The following is an 18,813-nucleotide window of genomic DNA, read 5'->3' on the forward strand; positions in this document are numbered from 1 at the left end:
ATGGAGCTAAGTACAAGGCAGTTTGCGTTCATTTATTTCTCTCTGCTCAGGGCTGTGGATGTGCCGTGACTAGCTGTTCAATATTCTGCCTTGACTTCCCCGCAGTGATGGACTATAACCTGGAACTGTATACTCAAATAATCCCTTCCTACCCTAAGATGCTTTTTTTTAAAAAAAAAAAAAAGGTTTGTTTATTTCTTTTATGTGAGTGCTCTACCTGCATGTACACCTTTACACCAGAAGACGACACCCGATCCCGCTCACTATTGATGGTTGTGGGCCACTATGTGGTTCCTGGGAGTTGAACTCAAGACCTCTGGAAGAGCTGCCAGTGCTCTTAACCTCTGAGCCATCTCTCCAGCCCCCTAAGTTGCTTTATGTTGGGCATTTTATCACAGCAATACAAATATAACCAATACAGAATTTTTGCCCTAAGAAGAAAAAGATGTATCAATTTGATTACAATTTTGCTGTAAGCAGAATTGAGTTTTGTTGCCTCTGATTGTCTTTTGCTTTTTTTCCTCCCATGTTAGTGGATCACACCTTAAAGTGTATAGGGTGATAGCCAAATGTTAGGCAGCACACTAAGAAAGAGTGAAGCAGGTTCTAGAGAGCTGCAGTGCTGGACTCTTTAAGTTGTGTTTGTTACTGCTCTAAGCGTAGATAAATTGCTTACACAGCAGAATGCATTCTTTCATGGTTTGAGAGCGGGGACCCTGAGGACAAGGTATGTCAGAGGATTGCTTCCTTCAGCAGGCTCTGAGGGAGAAGGCCTCTCTTGTCATTCTCTCGGGTGGTTACAGAAAAATCATAAGACAATAAACATGTCTTCCCTCATATTCTTGCACGGGTTCATTGTCTTAAAAACAATTCTCATGTCTTTCTAATTGCAGTGCAGCTCATTTTATAGGTATATTACAGGTTTAATGAGCTTAATATTGTGTTTACATTTCATTTAACTATTCATGGTTTACTTAGTGTTTTTGTTGGCTTGACCCTTTGGTAGTTGGTTGCATCATCCATACGCAGGTCTTATGTTTTACGTAATATTTCAATGTACATTACAGACATATAATACACAAAATAATATCCTTTAGAACAGCTATGCACAAGATAAACACGATGGATTTACACACTGGAACAAGATTATAAATAACTGAGAACTCATTGGCCTAGGCATGCATTTTCAGTTGACAAAAGCTATTGGCAACTGAACCATTCTATGAACTATTTTCCAACTTTATACAACTCAAAATGGTTTTGGTAGGGTTGTGTTCTTCTACTGTAGGGCAGGATTCCTTTCCTTATTATTTTTTTGTAGCTTTTGTACCCCTTGTTCATGGTTCTCTTCCTCCACTGTCAACATGATGATAGTATGTCTCTCTGCTTCTGCTCCATAGCGCCATCTCCTATCCACTGCCAGAAGTTCTTTGCCTTAAAGGACCCATGCACATGGCAGTCTTTACTAACTTCCATCACACAGCCCTTAAGCACATCTGTAAAATCATTTTTGCCTTGAAGGTATAATGTAGTGATATGTCCTCTGGTACTTTTAATTGCTAAGCCAGCTCTCCTATGCAAATAAACCTTTAAAAAAAAAGAATACTATTAACAGCAAATGTTGGCACAGATGTGGGGAAAGGGAAATCCATATTTATTTCTTATGTATAACTGACTAATAAAAATTATCACCCATGTTGACTAAATAATAATCGAAATACCTAAGTTCCTTTATTCAAAGCATTTGTGTTAATAGTAGTTATATAAATGAAATAAACAGTTTCTATGACTTGAATTATTCCCCCCTCCCAAAAAATTTCATGCTAAAGATCATGTCCTCATGTGGACAGTTTTGGAGATGTGACTATGTTAGAGGTAGTTAGATGTAGATGAGGTTTTAGTTATGGGCCCCTCATAATGGGATTAATGCCCTTATGAGAACTGAGATTTGAGTGCTCTCTCTTAACCTAGAAGCTCAGGAAAAACCTTGTGAGAACACAGAGAGACGAGTTGGGGGGTCTAGGATCCACCCATCAAGGAGAGAGGTGCCAGGAACACCTCATCATGCCGACTCACTGACCTCAGACTTTGTCCTGCACAACTTTGAGAAGTTACATTTCTGCTGTTGAAGCATTTGTTACAACAGCCCAAGCTAGACCACTCTAGGAAAATCTATATATGTTCTGTGAGCCTTCAAATACTAAATATTGGTATTTTCCAGATAATTATATTCTGTCTACTATCTACATCAATGAAAACTATATGAAAAATTGAAACTGAGTAGTTTTGACATTTTAAAATCAGATCTAGAAAATATACACACCAACTTTTTTGTCAGACTTCTTTTTTATCGCTATGTAATCAAGTAATTTGTCAAATCTGAAGCAATACAAACTTTATAGATTGTCTGCTACTGCCTAATGAACGTGATGGATAATTCAGAAAGCATTTATGATAGTACAAAATGGTCTACACATAAAATTATTATAATAAAAAATTGATCTTATTAGGCTGTTAATTTTGGAAAGATACTTGTACCTTTTTTCTTCTTTTCTTTTTCTTGAACCCATGACTCACATATGCCAGGAAAGCATTTTACCTTTGAGCTCCAGTGATAGAAATAAAGACTTTCAGGAAAAAAATTAATAAGTACTTTGTGAAAGGGGAGGTGTTGGTTTCACATTCTTCACAAACCTTGCTCGTCTGCTTTCTCAGCTGATATGCATGAGGAAAACGTAGCTTCACAGATGTGTGCTTGAAAAGGATTTGAGTAATCGCTTCAGATATTTATGGGTATTTGTCTTTGCTTCTACACTAAAACTGTGCTAATTCCATAAAAATTAGTGGTAGTATGAAATCCACAGGTCGCGACGTTAGGAATAGGTGGAGAACCTATGCTTTAAGGTCACAGCATTAGGAAGGTGGAAGAAAATTGATAAATGCTATAAGGTGAAAGAAAATGTATAAATGTCTGCTTAATTTCTTAACAATTCCCCCACTTAGACTTTTCAGTAAATTGATTAGCTACTGCCCAGATCACATTGAATAAGAGATATCTTCTTGTTGCATCCATGGGCTGAAAGTAAAATTCTTTTAGTTTCTGTGACCATAAAAGTACAGTTTTATTGCTGTTCTCTGTAGCTGAGGCGGGATAAGACTATTAGGGAAAGGATTTAGATAAATGTCTACACATGCAACTCACAGGCCAGCTTTGAAAATGATGCTGGGATGCCGGTGCCAACATCAACTTTATGGGCATGCTTTGTTGAGTGGGAAACCGCTTGAACAGAGCAAACTAGAATGCTCAGGACCTAGAAAACATGAGAGAAATTAGCACTGCAATATTTTACAAAGGTTGGGAATTATATACCATGTTCTGTTTGTAGCAATAGAGTAATTGTTTACACAGGTGTGGAAGGACTTGACTGGTGCTAGCAAGCTACTGACAGCAGGGCTGTTGCAGCTAGGTGTAGACACTGCTATTTATAGATTCATCATTATATGACACGATGACACAGAGTTGGGCACAAACAACGTGACCTGCCAGTCTCACCAGTCACTTGTTCCCCACTCCCTGGCAATGGCATAGCATTATGTTTGGTTTTGTTTTTAGAAGCAGGGGTGTTTTTCTAAGCATTACGATGCTGGCAAGCTGAATGGCCACAGAAGGGCATCGTTTTTTAGTAGGAGCAAATGAATAAGAAACATCAGTCTTTGTCTTTTCAGTACCAGGCTGTGGTACCAGGACAGCTAATCAGAATGATGAGATTATTATACATGCAAAGAGATCCTGCCAAATGCCTGGTTTCATAAAGACCACATAATTGTTGTAAGCAGTGTGGCCTGGTTTCGGACATCAGTCCCTTCATTTTTCCTTTCTTTCCAAAACCACTTATTAGGAGTTGTCTGTGTGCCACATGCAGTTCTGTGCCTGGGAATCCAATTGTGAATGGAAAAGAGCAAAGACCCCTTTTAAGACCTGAATTCTCCTATGGGGTGCACACATGTGCATACACACACACACACACACACACACACACACACAATCAGAAAAACAAGGGGGAGGTGTAGAACTTCATTTCAGAGGAGCAATGAAATTCTGACAGGGTGACCAGGTCACTTCGCCTCATCTCTGACTCAGTCTCATCAGTATTTTAGCCACTCCTCCCTTCATGGTGTTGACCTTGTAGTTCTGTCCACACTGTGATGATGTAGGCCACCATACTTCATGTTAATCAACTGAGGAAAATGAGATCAATGCACCTGTTCATCTGTTTTCACAAGGCACCCTAAAAAGCAGCATGCAGGAAATGGGGGTGAGCACTGAGCTGACTTGCCATTACATGTTCTGTTCTTTATATGTCTGAGTGTTTTTCATCTACCTCTCATCAAGAATGGAAAATCTAAAGGAAAAAAAAAAAACATCCTAAAAGTCTCAGTGTAACCAGAAGCCTGGGAAGAGAGGCATGTTAACTCTGTCATCTGCACACGAGACTGGCTCTATGCTGGAGCCTAAGGTCCATTACGGGTCCTTAGCCCTCTTGGTTGATCTCTACATTTGTCCCCTTTGTGAAGACTGATGAACGGCGTGAGGCCTGCACTCAGCTGTGGATTATTTTCTTTACAGGTTGGTAAAAGATGCTCCTTGGGATGAAGTCCCGCTTGCCCACTCCCTGGTGGGTTTTGCCACTGCCTATGACTTCTTATACAACTACCTGAGCAAGACACAACAGGAGACATTTCTCGAAGTGATTGCCAATGCCTCAAGCTACATGTACGAAACTTCGTACAGAAGAGGATGGGGGTTCCAGTACCTTCACAACCATCAGCCCACCAACTGCATGGCCTTACTCACTGGGAGCCTCGTTCTGATGAACCAAGGTGTGTGTGTGTGATCCTAACAGAGCCAGGGAGGGCCTTGCCTGAGCCGATGCCAGTCAGAGCTGCCATGATGGAAGCATGAGCATTTTTTTCTGACTGTTCTTAGGAACATGTTTATACTTGCATCCTAATTAAGCCATAGATGAAGTAGTATCCAGGGCTTCTCTTGGGTTACTAAGGACACATAACATCTTACATTTCAGCTAGAGATACTAGCCTGCAGGTTTTCTAATGCTGGCTAATAACTGTTCTAGACCACACCCCTGCAACACGGGATTAGCGAGGAGCGTTCATTCTTTTAGGGAATTCTGACAGTAGGAGATTGTCAACGTGGGATAAATGGAGGTTTTAAAAGCTTTCAAATTTAAATTCATATTCCCAGCGTGCACAAGCATGACCCAAGTATAACTGTCACCCCCATCACACACACACACACACAAACAACCCGTCAGAACACCTAGCCTAGATAATTTGGATCAGAGTTGGAAACAGTTTTTGTGGTCTGGTAGTTACTTTGTGTAATACGTAACATTACTTCTATGACTCTAATTTAGTTGTGACCCCTGTGGAAATCCGTGGCTAAGACTTTATTTAAGGGAAGCATCAATAAAATCACAGTAAATTATTAAAACATTTAAAATATCATTGGAGATTTGAAACCTAGACTAACTTAAGGTCCTATTCATGTTGCCTATAAGTAGCATTTTATATGGCTGGGAATGTGCCCTAATGGTAGGGTCTCCTAGCATGTGTAAGTCTCTAGGTTCAGTCTCAAAAAGAAAAGAAGACAAAAGAGAAAGAAGGAAAAAAATGAGAGAAAAAGAATTAATTAATTAACATTTTACAGATTATCCAACAAGAACTTGCTGTACCCAGCTTTCTTTCTGTTTTGTTGGTCAACCACCGCTTGTATTTAAGTCTCAGTAAAAGCTTCTACTGACAACTTGAATCTTGTCCTGGATGACTTGCTTTGCAGTCTGCAGAGTATGTTGGTAGACACTGTCGGGAGAGATAGCTATTGGAAGAACAAACAGGGAGAGCCAGGTAGTGTGATATCTACAAAACCATAGCCAGGCTTTAGTCGTTTGTCCATCTGGCTGGAGATGGAGGACACAGGGAAGGAAAGGGACTGTGGCTTTAGGGACTGGTGATGAGAAAGGGTAGGCAGACTGCTAAAAAGTGGGGAGTTGGGTGGTAGCAAGAGCCAGACTACAGCTATAACAAAGTGTGAGAGTAGGGGGGTCCTTAGGTACTGACGAACATGGCTTCACTTGGAACCTGAGTCACTGCTGACCCTACCAACTAGCCCATTGCCCAGCAGCCTGTGGTAGTGTGGTCATACAGACATGACACACATGCTTGTGGAGTAGGGCACAGGCTCCACCCATCATAGAAGCTCACCCTTATCCTGGCATAGGGTGCTTTTGAAATGAGCCACTGAAACAAGGATGGCGTCAAGCCTCGGTTCAGACCAGAGTTCTGTTCATTCTGAGTCAGGCACCCAAGGTCTCACATAAGCTAGCTTTTCTGTGGATTGGGGACAGCAAGGGGTAACTGGCTTGTGGAAATGACTAAATCAGGTTCTGTTCAGTGCTGTGTAGATTGTAACATGAAGAGGTACTGTTACCTTAGTGCAAGATTTCTAGAAAGTCCATAATCTTCAGTGGGAAAATCAAACAGTGTGGTCATGTGAAGGAATGCTTGAACACGGCCTTGCACCTTGCCCTTGCCTACCTCAGGATCCCCAGCTGATTCAGTGTGGTCATGTGAAGGAATGCTTGAACACAATCATGCACCTTGCCCCTGACCACCTCAGGATCCCCAGCTCACTCATCTCACTATTAGATTTCGATCTGGAATCTGAAAGCACAGACGGACTAGAGTCGCCTTCTGTGATTGGACAAATTGAGAGAAGCATCTTTAGCATTTATAGCACTCTCTTCAGGTTAGTGTGAACATGGGAAGCTTGGCCAAGTGATGGACTTCCAGAAAACCTTTCTGAGAAGTTTTGAGGGAAACTTTTTCTGAAGTTAAATGCAAGTTGTGATATGAGGTAGGTGTCACTTTAGTCTGATAAAAATTGGGAAATTCCTTGATCCTCATTTGAGAGTTTAAGTTTGTTTAGTTAATAAGTGGCCTATATTCAGAAATGTCTTAGCCTTTACCATGGACTTACTACAAACTGGAACTGGTTGTCATTTATCATGGTGACAAACTGGGAGCATTGCAAAATGTGATTTGTAATAATAAAAACTGCTTGGATAACTTGCAGAGTTTTGTTTGGTCATGTTTTTATCCATGTTCTGCTTCAGCCCCTAATCTTTGTTTTCCTCTTTCAGGGTACCTTCAAGAGGCCTACCTGTGGACCAAACAAGTTCTGACCATCATGGAGAAGTCTCTGGTCTTGCTGAGAGAGGTGACGGATGGCTCGCTCTATGAAGGAGTGGCGTACGGCAGTTACACCACTAGATCGCTGTTCCAGTACATGTTTCTCGTTCAGAGGCACTTTGACATCAACCACTTTGGCCATCCGTGGCTGAAGCAACACTTTGCCTTCATGTACAGGACCATCTTGCCAGGTACGATGAAGAGGGAGAAAAACTACATCATTTTGACTGTGATCATGAGCTAGAATAAACACAGACATGAGCCGCGCAGGAGGGCTTGTCTACTGAGGTGAAAGTTTCTTTTTCGTCCAAAGAAAAATTTAAGAGCTATATAGAAATCAAACATTTTTGGAGCTAGCACGAAGATTTGCTAGTTTCAGTATTTTAAAGGTTGGAACTTTCGTTGTATATTTAAACTTGATAGCCATAAATTCATTTTCATGAACCTAAACAAGATAATTGTACTTCAGTTTCTTTTCTGAGGTCCAAGGTTAGGTTGATGGTAGATTTGGGATTTAGGTTTTTTTATTAAAACTCTACAGACTTGAAATGAATGGTAGATTTTATATACATTTTGTATTTGAAGCTTAGTATTTTCTTTGAGTGTTTCATTGAGCCGAGGTGTAGTTCCGTGGTAGAATGCTAGCTAAACATACATAAGACCCTGGTTTTAATGAAGTTTTAACACTTTTTTTAAAAGAAAAAAGTAATAAAACCGCAGTGAAATACTATGATGTGCATATCTGATTAAATGTTGTATTAGAGTAAATGGCACAGAATATACAGAACAAAACAATAAAATGATATAAAATTTTAGTCATAGTCAGGTGGTGGTGGTGCACACCTTTAATCCCAGCACTCAGGAGGTAGAGGCAAGCAGATCTCTGTGAGTTCGAGGTCAGCCTGGTCTACAATAGCTAGTTCCAAGACAGGCTCCAAAGCTACAAAGAAACCCTGTCTCAAAAAAAAACCACACACACACACAAACTTTAGTTACATGCTGCTCTGCCATTGTGTTCCTAATTATTTATATGATTTGATAACTTACTCATTTCTAAGACATCTTTATAATCCTTCTGGTTTCTAAAACAGGACTAAGATAAGAAAATTTAGGAGGTAAATTTTTGATGATTCTGATGCTTAATTTTCTAGTTTCCTTTCTGTTGTATGATAAAAATAAAAACAAACAAACAAAAAACCCACAAACAAAAACCCCAAAACCTTGACAAAAAGCAGCTTACAAAAGAAGATGAATTTGGCTTATAATTAATAAGTATAAATAATAATTATGTGGGCTTATAATAATCCCGGAGGGAACAAGAGCAGAAAAGACATGGCAACAGGGTAGGAAGGCATGACAGCGAAAGGGTGATGCTGGCTAACCGCATGGCATCTGCACACAGGAACCAGAGAGGGAGACAGGAAACTGGGCGGGGCTAAAGCCTCAGTGTCCCCAGTGTCCCTAGCGTCAAACTTCTTCCAGCAAGACTCCACTTTCGAAAAGTCCTGTAACTACTGTCCCAAACACTGATACCAGCTGGGGACTGAGTGTTCGAACACATGAGCCTAAGGTGAACATTTCATATTGAAACTGTAACAGTTCTGATGTCAGCTTGGTACAACGGTAGGTAAGGAGGTCTCTCCGAGGGATTATCTAAATTAGGATGGTGGTGGGGAGGTCTGTGGGAGTTTGTCTTGATCACATTATTTGCTCCCAGTGGGTGGCACCATCCTCTAGGAAGGGGATTCTGAACTGCATGAGTAGAGGAAGCTAGCTGAACGCTAGTATACACACATCAGTTCACTAATTCACTGCTCTCTGCTCCTGACTGTGGAGTGTGTTGTGACTGGCCGCTTTGAGTTCCTGCCACCTTCTGCAAACAATAGGGTGTAACTAGAAAGTGTAATCCACATAAGCGTTTTCTCCATTACGTTCCCTTTGTCAGGGAACTGTACCACAGCAACAGGAAGTAAAACTCAGAGTGATCCTAAGATTCAACCAAGAATCCGGTATTTAAACCTTTTCACTCCACACGTGTGCGTATAGACAGATTCTCCTTTATAGATGAGTCATGCACAAACCAATGCACCATGGAAGTGGCTCAGGGAACAAAATATTTGTCGTGTAGCTTTGAGGACCTGAGTTTGACTTGAATTCCTGGAACCCATGTTAAGCCTGAGTCAGCAGCATGCATCTGTGATGTCAACACTTATATGGGGAAATGGGATAATGCTTTGGAATGTTGTGGGCCAACTAGCCTGGTACACACAGGAGTGAGCAGCAAGAGATCGTGCCGAAAATACGGTGAACGGTGAGAACTGACACCTGAGATTGTCCTCTGACCTCCACACGAACCCCATCTCATGTGCACATCTGCGCACACACAAAGATAAAAATACAACTGCATAACAAATGGCCACCTAAAGATTCTATTTAGTTATACCGTGGGAATGCTACTGTTTTTTTTTTTTAGACCTAGAAAAGAAGTATATTTTGATGTTCTTGTTGATAATCAAGAATTGTCTAGAGTAGGGAACCTTGAGGAGGTTCCTGTGTTTGTGATTTGAGCTGAGATCGCACAGCTTTCCGGGATTGGGGCTGCTGTAAGCACATGTGTGGTCATTTCCCAAGGGAAAAGACAGTAAGAGTGCATTTAGGAGGGGACTTAGCTGTTTGTGCTTAATAATGCAACATACTACCGAACATCTCTAAGCCAGGCATTGTACTAGGCGGTTTGACACTTAAAGAGGAGTATGTCCTCTAATTTTAAGGAACTTGTGGTATGAGTTTTGACATGCCATATTTTATAATATAATTATGTTAGAAGATTGCTTATAAAACTATTGGAAATCAAATTATTAGCTGTAAATATTCATGATAACATTTTAGAAGCAATTCTGTTTTTAATTCTTTTAACCTATTCTCAACTCTTTTCTCTCTCTCTCTCTCTCTCTCTCTCTCTCTCTCTCTCTCTTTCCCTCCCCCTTTTCCTCTGCTATGATTGATATTATAGTAGTAGCTATTCTCAGCTGGCATAGGGTTTTCTTCCTTTCTGCTCAATCAATGATATCTGAATTTGCTTTTCATTTTCTTCCCAAACTCCGGTAATGGTACCTGTCTTCATGATCTTTGCATATTTATTTTTATTTTTCTCCTTTAAATTCTAGCAGTATGTGATAGTAGAAGCTTTATTGGGGATTCAATTTTTGTCATCACCCTTATAAGCAAAGTAAGTTTTACTTTATTGGAAGCCTATTAAATTGAAGCACCCTACTTTCTTATCTTGGCCTAGAATGCAAGAAATCCTAATGCCATTCCATCTTCAGGACCACACCTACAGAAGGTGGTGTCTGTCCTAGATGCAGGCCTCAGCATTCATAGCTGGGTTGGTGGCGAGTGAGGAAGGGGCAGCATGTACATGCTAAGAGGTGTGGCACATCTACTACCAGTGACAGGTTGTTTCGTAACAGATCCAAGCTTGTACGCAGTGGAAGACTTTCTGGGCAGTTATGGCAAATTGGATTGGCATAGCATACACGCATCATAGTTTTGTTTACTTTTGTCTAAGACAAACTGATGGCTGTAATTTTAAAACAGGCTTGATGAGCATCGTTTGGACCTTTATAGGGATAAACTATTTTAAACTCAACCTTTTCGAACTTCTCTCTGCAGGGTTTCAAAGAACTGTGGCCATTGCAGACTCCAATTACAACTGGTTTTATGGTCCAGAAAGCCAATTAGTGTTCCTGGATAAATTCGTCATGCGTAATGGCAGTGGAAACTGGCTAGCTGACCAGATCAGAAAGAACCGTGTGATAGAGGGTCCAGGCACACCATCCAAAGGACAGCGCTGGTGCACTCTACACACAGAATTTCTTTGGTATGACATGTCGAGCTGGTTTTCCAGTGAAATGGTTCCCATGCTATGCATTGTTTTTCTATAAAACGAGCAAACAAAAACCCTGTCACATAAGTAGATATATCTTTAATTCAACTCTTATCAATGTCTAAACCTCTGTTTGGAACAGATGGCGATCTAATTACCATTTGCGTCCATGGTTTTCTTTTCCTAGAGCTGTCCTAAGCTTGGGCTGCTGCACAGACAAACCTGCTTTTCTTCGATTTTATGTCATTCATTTTTAAATAGTAGACAAAGAAAGCTCACAGTTTTGACCAGATTACTCTGATGATCACACACACACCCCCAAAAAAGTAGTCAAATATTTGTTTTGTCTTGGTAAATCGAGCATAATAATCCTCTAATGGCTTGGCCTTTCCTGAGTTTCGCAGCTGTTCAGAAGTGAGCACAGTGTTTGACAGTTTCACTTTGATAATAAAAAGACCATGTAATTCTTTTTGTTGTAGTCTGTTAAGCCTGGAAACATCTTGCCTACCTCCCTCTTTTTTTAAGTGTTGCCAAGTATGTTGTCCTCAAATAAGTTAAAATCAAGATGGCAGTTAATGGTTGAGTTTTTCGAAGCTATTGAAATTTGCATTTAGCCTCCAAATCAGTTTTCTGTAGAATTTTCTTGACTTTTTTTCTCCCCCACTCCTGATGTTTAAACAAGGAGAAAAATTATCAAAGCAGGAACTACCTGTCATTTAACTGGCATTGTGGAACTCTTTTCACAGGGGAATTAGAGATATTAGCTCCTCCAAGGTATATGCAGTAATTACATGATTGGATTTTCACCCGTAAAAGGGCAGCCAAGAAAATTCTAGAAAGCTAGCTGTAGGAGTTAGATTAATGCTGCATCTAAAGTTTAAATATACCCCTGTAAGAATATTTAAATCTATCAAGAGCCGAGAAAATGGTCATTCAGCTTTCTGTATATTTGCTGTTACCTTAATTAAGCAAATACTCTACTAGACCTCAGTACAGAGAGGACTTCTGATATCCTGATACGGAGACCCCAGAAATCGAGAAAGCCAAACACCAGTAAGACCAACTCAACCGCAGGTGACTTGTTCACTAAGCAAAAGTATGTATGCGTTAGAAGTGAGCTCACATCTTCTTAGAGCAGCAGATCACATGATCTTATCAAGGCAGTTGTCCTAGGTTGTGAAAATAATCATCTTTGTGCTTAACATCTGCAGCATTTTGTGTTAAGTATCATTCATATTCCATTAATGAACATTAAGCATGAATAAAAATAAGTCACATTTTATCTCTGAAGTTTGGCATCAGCTTTAAATTAGACAAAGCAACCCCTTTAGTTCTGGGCTTAGCAGTAGCCACAGTTTTAAATGCGCCAATATTAGTTTCTTATAATTTGACCAGTTTATACTTTTTGGTATGCTATTCACAGTAGGTCGTGTCTGTACTGTGAAGTTCTACCATGCTTTACAGTTTTAGAGGAGAAGAGGCTACGAGAGGCACAGATTCCAGACTGAGCATAAGGCCTTGTGGAACAGCTCTTCTTTGGTGCAGGTCCAGCTGGATGCTAGGATCCACAGCCTAATGTGGAGTTCTCTAGAACAGGATCCTGTTGACTAGAATTTTCATGGATTTTTTTAAAAAATCTATGAGCCCCAGTAGTTTGGGTGGCAACCCTGAAATAGCCAAGTGAAGAAGATTCAAGTAGAAGTTGGTACAGAAGTTGTTTCCAACTCCAGCCCAGGATCACAGGTTACACAGTGTGTTGTTCCCTTGAAGTCCCCAGTGCTCGCCCTTGTGCATGCTGATCTATGAGTGTTTTATGACAGGTCCCAGATACGCTGCCCTGCTCTGGGTGGCATTTGTAGGTTGCATTTTCCTGCCACACTGCCATGTGACATCATAGTTCTAGAGAGTTCTTTCTACTTTCATCAGAAAAACCATTTAAGTTTGAAACACTTCATCCCTTCAGGTATGATGCCAGCTTGAAGTCAGTTCCACCTCCGGATTTTGGCACCCCGACACTGCATTACTTTGAAGACTGGGGTGTTGTGACCTACGGAAGTGCGTTACCTGCAGAAATTAATAGATCGTTCCTCTCCTTCAAGTCGGGAAAACTTGGGGGACGTGCAATATATGACATTGTCCACAGAAACAAATATAAAGATTGGATCAAAGGGTGGAGAAATTTCAACGCAGGACATGAGCATCCTGACCAAAACTCATTCACTTTCGCCCCCAATGGCGTGCCTTTCATTACCGAGGCCCTCTACGGGCCCAAGTACACCTTCTTCAACAACGTGCTCATGTTTTCTCCAGCTGTGTCTAAGAGTTGCTTTTCTCCCTGGGAGGGTCAGGTCACAGAAGACTGTTCATCCAAATGGTCGAAGTACAAGCATGACCTGGCAGCCAGCTGTCAGGGGAGAGTAGTCGCAGCGGCGGAGAAAGATGGGGTGGTTTTTATCCGGGGAGAAGGCATAGGCGCTTACAACCCCCTGCTCCACCTGAAGAACATTCAGCGGAATCTGATCCTCCTCCACCCCCAGCTCCTCCTCCTTGTTGACCAGATACACCTGGGAGAGGAGAGCCCCCTGGAGACAGCAGCGAGTTTCTTCCACAATGTGGATGTGCCTTTTGAGGAGACAGTCGTAGACGGGGTTCATGGAGCTTTTATCCGGCAGCGAGATGGTCTCTATAAAATGTACTGGATGGACGATACTGGTTATAGTGAGAAGGCAACCTTTGCCTCGGTGACATATCCTCGGGGCTATCCCTACAATGGGACGAATTATGTGAACGTCACCATGCACCTGCGAAGTCCCATCACCCGGGCAGCTTACCTCTTCATAGGGCCGTCTGTGGATGTCCAGAGCTTCAGCATCCACGGAGACCCTCAGCGGCTGGATGTTTTTGTAACTACCAATGAACATGCCTATGCCACTTACCTGTGGACAGGTGAGAGCCCAGGACAGTCTGCATTTGCACAGGTCATTGCAGATCATCAGAAAATTCTATTTGACCGGAGTTCAACTGTCAAGAGTTCCACTGTCCCCGAAGTGAAAGAGTACGCTGCTATTGTGGAACACAACCTGCAGCATTTTAAGCCAGTGTTCCGGCTGCTCGAGAAGCAGATCCTGTCGCGAGTCCAGAACACAGCCAGCTTTAGGAAGACGGCTGAGCGGCTACTGAGGTTTTCTGATAAGAGACAGACGGAGGAAGCCATCGACAGGATTTTTGCTATATCCCAGCGACAGCAGCAGCAGCAAGGCAAGTCGAAGAAAAGCCGAAGGGCAGGCAAGCGGTACAAGTTTGTGGATGCCGTCCCTGATATTTTTGCACAGATTGAAGTCAATGAGAAGAAAGTTCGACAGAAAGCTCAGATTTTGGCACAGAAAGAACTGCCCATAGACGAAGATGAAGAAATGAAAGACCTTTTGGATTTTGCCGATGTCACATATGAAAAACAGAAAAATGGGGGTTCCGTGAAAGGTGGCTTTGGACAGATGCGGATGGTGACATCAAGCCGCAATAGAGCCCCATCCCTGTCGGCCTCGTACACCAGACTCTTCTTGATTCTGAACATTGCCATCTTCTTTGTCATGTTGGCAATGCAACTGACTTACTTCCAGAGGGCTCAGAGCCTCCATGGCCAAAGGTGTCTTTACGCAGTCCTCCTAATAGATAGCTGTGTCTTATTGTGGTTATATTCCTCCTGTTCTCAAACTCAGTGTTAGCACCAAAGCCGTGAACATTAGGTCACGAGAGTTCATGCAAAAAAAAAAAAAAGAAAATATTTTTCTGAATTTGTTATCATTTCTCCCTCAGATTTATTGGCACAACTTTAAGGGAGGACGTTTTCACACAAAAATGCAGGAATGTGGAGAACCGCCTTGGCTGTCCCCTAGTAATTCTGTGAATGTTTGGCTTTGCTGAGTGACCAGTTATTATTAGAGACAAAATGCCTGTTCTTTATGTCATATTTCTCTTAATATAAACAAAAATGATTTTTACAGAATTGGGTTTTATTATCATTAATTTAATACTGTTAGAAGCTTCCGGGTACTTTGTTATGGAACATATTGAGGCACATAATTCCAAGAAATACAAGCTTTTAAAATATGAATAATGTTATCATAGGACCTGGAAGCTGTTCAGATAACATGATAAAATGATGGCATAAGATTGTAAAGGAACTGAAAGCCTTTTTCATGAAAACATGTGCAAATGAACATTTCTTTGGTGATGTTGGTCAATTCATGAATGTGATTTGTGACTTTATACCTTCATTGGCTTTTTGATAAATAACATAATGACAGGTAATTTCATATTATTTTTCCCTTCTATGTAAAATGTTTGTAGACCCAATCAATAGATAAAGTTTTCAAAATAAACTATTTTATATCTTGAATCTCAATACCAAAGAACATGGGCCTAAAGTTTTGGTGTGAATCTTTTGTTTTTATTAGAAAGCTTTCTGCGAGTTTATTTTGCTAAATAAACCAATCATAACTATGATTTTTCCCCCCCTCTGGTGTGCTTCTTCTTGTGTTCTTTTAAATTCAAAGTGTACTTGCTTTTTCCAAATTCTTCTAAGAGAGGTCTTCATTTGGGTATGCATTCATTAAACTTTCTTATTATTGAGAAACGAAATTTTACTGTGTATATTTTTCCTGTTTAAGCATATTTTAAATATTTAACACCGAATCTGAATTCTGGTTACCTAAGTAAAACAATGTTTCTGTAATTACGTGCAGTTAAGTCCTCAGGCGCTAACAGCTGCATGGAATGCTGGCTGTGTAGTCAAGTTTCTGCCTGAGCAGAAGAAAATGTTACACTTGGACCAAAAGCATAAATCACCTTACACATAGTATATTTGAGTCTGATATATTTCTCCCTTGAAAATGGGGAATGTATTAGGCATATATTTTAGGATAAGGACATGCTCACTGATGGAGCTAAAATAGCAGTCACGTCTCTTCCCAGGCCTTTATGTTCATAGGAACATCAGTGGGCGTCAAAAACGAGCCCAGAGGAACTCCTGTGAGTCCCTTTTTGTGGTTCTAACTCAAATATTTTACACAAGGAAAACTTAAATTTGACTTTGAGCATTGCTCTCCTTCTTATACTCAAAGCCTCAAAACTGACTTCTGAGGAAGTAGTTTGTCCCTCTCAGGGGCCGTCTCAAGGGAGGATGTCATTACACACTGTTTAAAGAATAATGTTTTCAGAAGAATAATGCTTCCGTTTGTCCTTCATGGTTGCTCTTACTGGGATTTATGCTTGCTTTGTGTGACAGATTCTCCGTTTACTTAACCTCATTCAACATTCCTCTCTTCTACTCTTTCTCATTCGAAAAGATGAATTGTCTGAAATGATAAAAAGGGAACATGGGGGGCGGGGAGTTACTCTTTGAGGTTACCAAGAAAACCTGACCTCAGCTCCGAAGCACAGGCATGGTTTGTAACAAAGATAGAAAGTTCATGTGAAAGCCAAATCTAGCTTTCCTTTTAACTTAATAATAAATTAAGGCCGGTCTTGACAATGCATTAGTCCCCTTGTATGCATGCTGGTTAACCAGAATACACCCTCACTTTTGAAGTAATTTTTAAAAATATGTTAATATTGCATCTTTTGCTTTTTCCCGCTTCTAATGAATGGGGGCATTCTTTGGCATTTCATTTTAAAAGAACTTCTTGGATGGTTTCTTAAGTGACCAAGTAAAAGGTTGTGCTAAAACGAATCAGATCTCTTCATAATGGGGCATGTTTTATATCAGGCATAGTGTATATTTGGGTCAAATTAAAGAGCTCTTTGTATCTTCAATTAAACTAGGCAATGCTAGAGCCCTCTTGAAACTGAGCAGTCAATATGGACTCTGTCTCAGCGCTGCTCACAGTGAAAGGAATGTTTCGTTTGTGGCTAATCTATGAGCTGTTGTTCAGGACTGAGCAGGACTTTGGGTCCCAGCCTCCAAGGAAATATGAGCATCATTAGCAGAGAGTGAATGCAAAATATTACTGTGCTTATAGATGGCTAGCTTTTAAGCATCCATGGTGATGCTGTAAAAATATTTTTGGGTATAGTTGTTAAAGTCCCCAGACATAACTGGTGCACACCTTTAATCCCAGCACTCTGGAGGTAGAGGCAGATGGATCTTTATGAGTTCAAGGCCAGACTGCTCTATATAGGGAGTTCCAGAACAGCCAGGGATATGTAAAGAGAACTTGTCTTAAAAAGGAAAAAATAGTTGAAAGTCAGGCTAGAGAGATAGGCTGGTTTGTAAAGCACTTGCTGTTCACATAAGGACCTGAGTTTGAATGCCAAGTAGGCTTGAAAGCTATACACAGTGGTCTGTGCATCTGTAACTAACTCCCAAACAGAGGAGGGAGAAATGGGTGAATCTGTGGAGTTTTCCAGCCACCCCTAGTCCAGCCAAAAGGGTGAGCTCCAGGTCCTGTAAAGAGACCCTGTACCAAAATCCAAGTGGAAGGTAATAGAACATTACCTTGTGGCCTTGGAACTCTTAGGCATGAACGTGTATCACACACATACACACAGAGACACACTAATAATAATGTTTAAAGTGAGTCCATGTGTTAGAATTATAAAACAAGACTGGTGTAGAATGGGTAAGGGGAAGTAGATGAGAACAAGATACACACCCTCATAGAGTGAAGCGTAGACTTGGGTTATGAGATATACCCCTAAGTTTGACCCAACGATTAAAAAAAGGTAGATTATGAGGTAAGTCAGAAGTCTCTTGATAGTAGCCTAAGCTGTTACAATATAGATGACAGCTGTTAACTTAGCATTCTACAATACCAGAGAATAGAGAGGATATATTGGTCGTTAAAGTATTGCTAAGAAGCTGGGTGGTAGTGGTGCACGCTTTTAATCCCAGCACTTGGGAGGAAGAGGCAGGCAGATGGATCTCTGTGAGTTCAAGGCCAGACCTGATCTACAAGAGCTAGTTCCAGGACAGACTCAAAAGCTACAGAGAAACCCTGTCTCCAAAAACAAACAAACAAACAAACAAAAACAAACAAAAAACAAAACAAACAAAAAAAGGGAAAAGAATTGCTAAGGACTTTGGGCTTTATTCTGTAGTGAGGGGTCCTTAACCTTTTTGATGACTCAGTATAATTTAGGGATATGCTATAGACCCATGACTGAGAAAGCATTGAAAAAATTTTATGATATGGAAATTGTATATGGAAGATGACTTCACACACCCTTCGGTTTTAAAACTTGAAGTGGCTTTGATATGCCTCCATGTCCTCGTCTGATTTTTGCTAAATTTAATGTAATGATATAGATTGAGCAAATTATAAACAATATATGTCCTTTGACTCACAGTCTGCCAGTTGGAAAATCAGAGATCCTGATGCCACATACCATGAGGACTTTCTTGTTGCGACAGTACATGGCCAAAGTTAGCACATGGAGAAAAGAGATGGAGCGAACTGGGGAAAGGCGTCACACCGCATCTTTGATAAACTAACCTTCTTGTGGAGGCTCGTAATACTTCAGGGCCATCATGGTGGCAGTAATACTTCAGCAAGTGTTTTGGAGGGAACGTTCAAACCATACCCCTCCGTTTTCCATCCTCACACTCTAGGGGGCGTTCCACTCTGGCTGCAATTCACTATAAGCATTGGGGAGACACA

At 40.9% G+C, this 18,813-nt stretch overlaps 1 protein-coding gene across 2 annotated transcripts in view; it reads left to right on the top strand.

The window, feature by feature from the left end:
* Dse (dermatan sulfate epimerase) overlaps window positions 1-15,661 on the top strand; it is a 56,471-nt gene extending 40,810 nt beyond the window's left edge. For both annotated transcript variants that reach the window (XM_048425134.3, XM_048425136.3), the window contains 4 exons: window positions 4,628-4,881; window positions 7,221-7,460; window positions 10,942-11,149; window positions 13,119-15,661. In XM_048425134.3, the coding sequence (XP_048281091.3) occupies window positions 4,628-4,881; window positions 7,221-7,460; window positions 10,942-11,149; window positions 13,119-14,880 (2,464 nt within the window). In that variant the 3' untranslated portion in view covers window positions 14,881-15,661. The remainder of the gene's footprint in view (window positions 1-4,627; window positions 4,882-7,220; window positions 7,461-10,941; window positions 11,150-13,118) is intronic.
* Window positions 15,662-18,813: the final 3,152 nt, after the last annotated feature.

This window comes from Myodes glareolus, chromosome 1 (assembly GCF_982192425.1).
Source record: "Myodes glareolus chromosome 1, mMyoGla1.1, whole genome shotgun sequence".
In the NCBI taxonomy this organism is placed as follows: Eukaryota; Metazoa; Chordata; class Mammalia; order Rodentia; family Cricetidae; genus Myodes; species Myodes glareolus.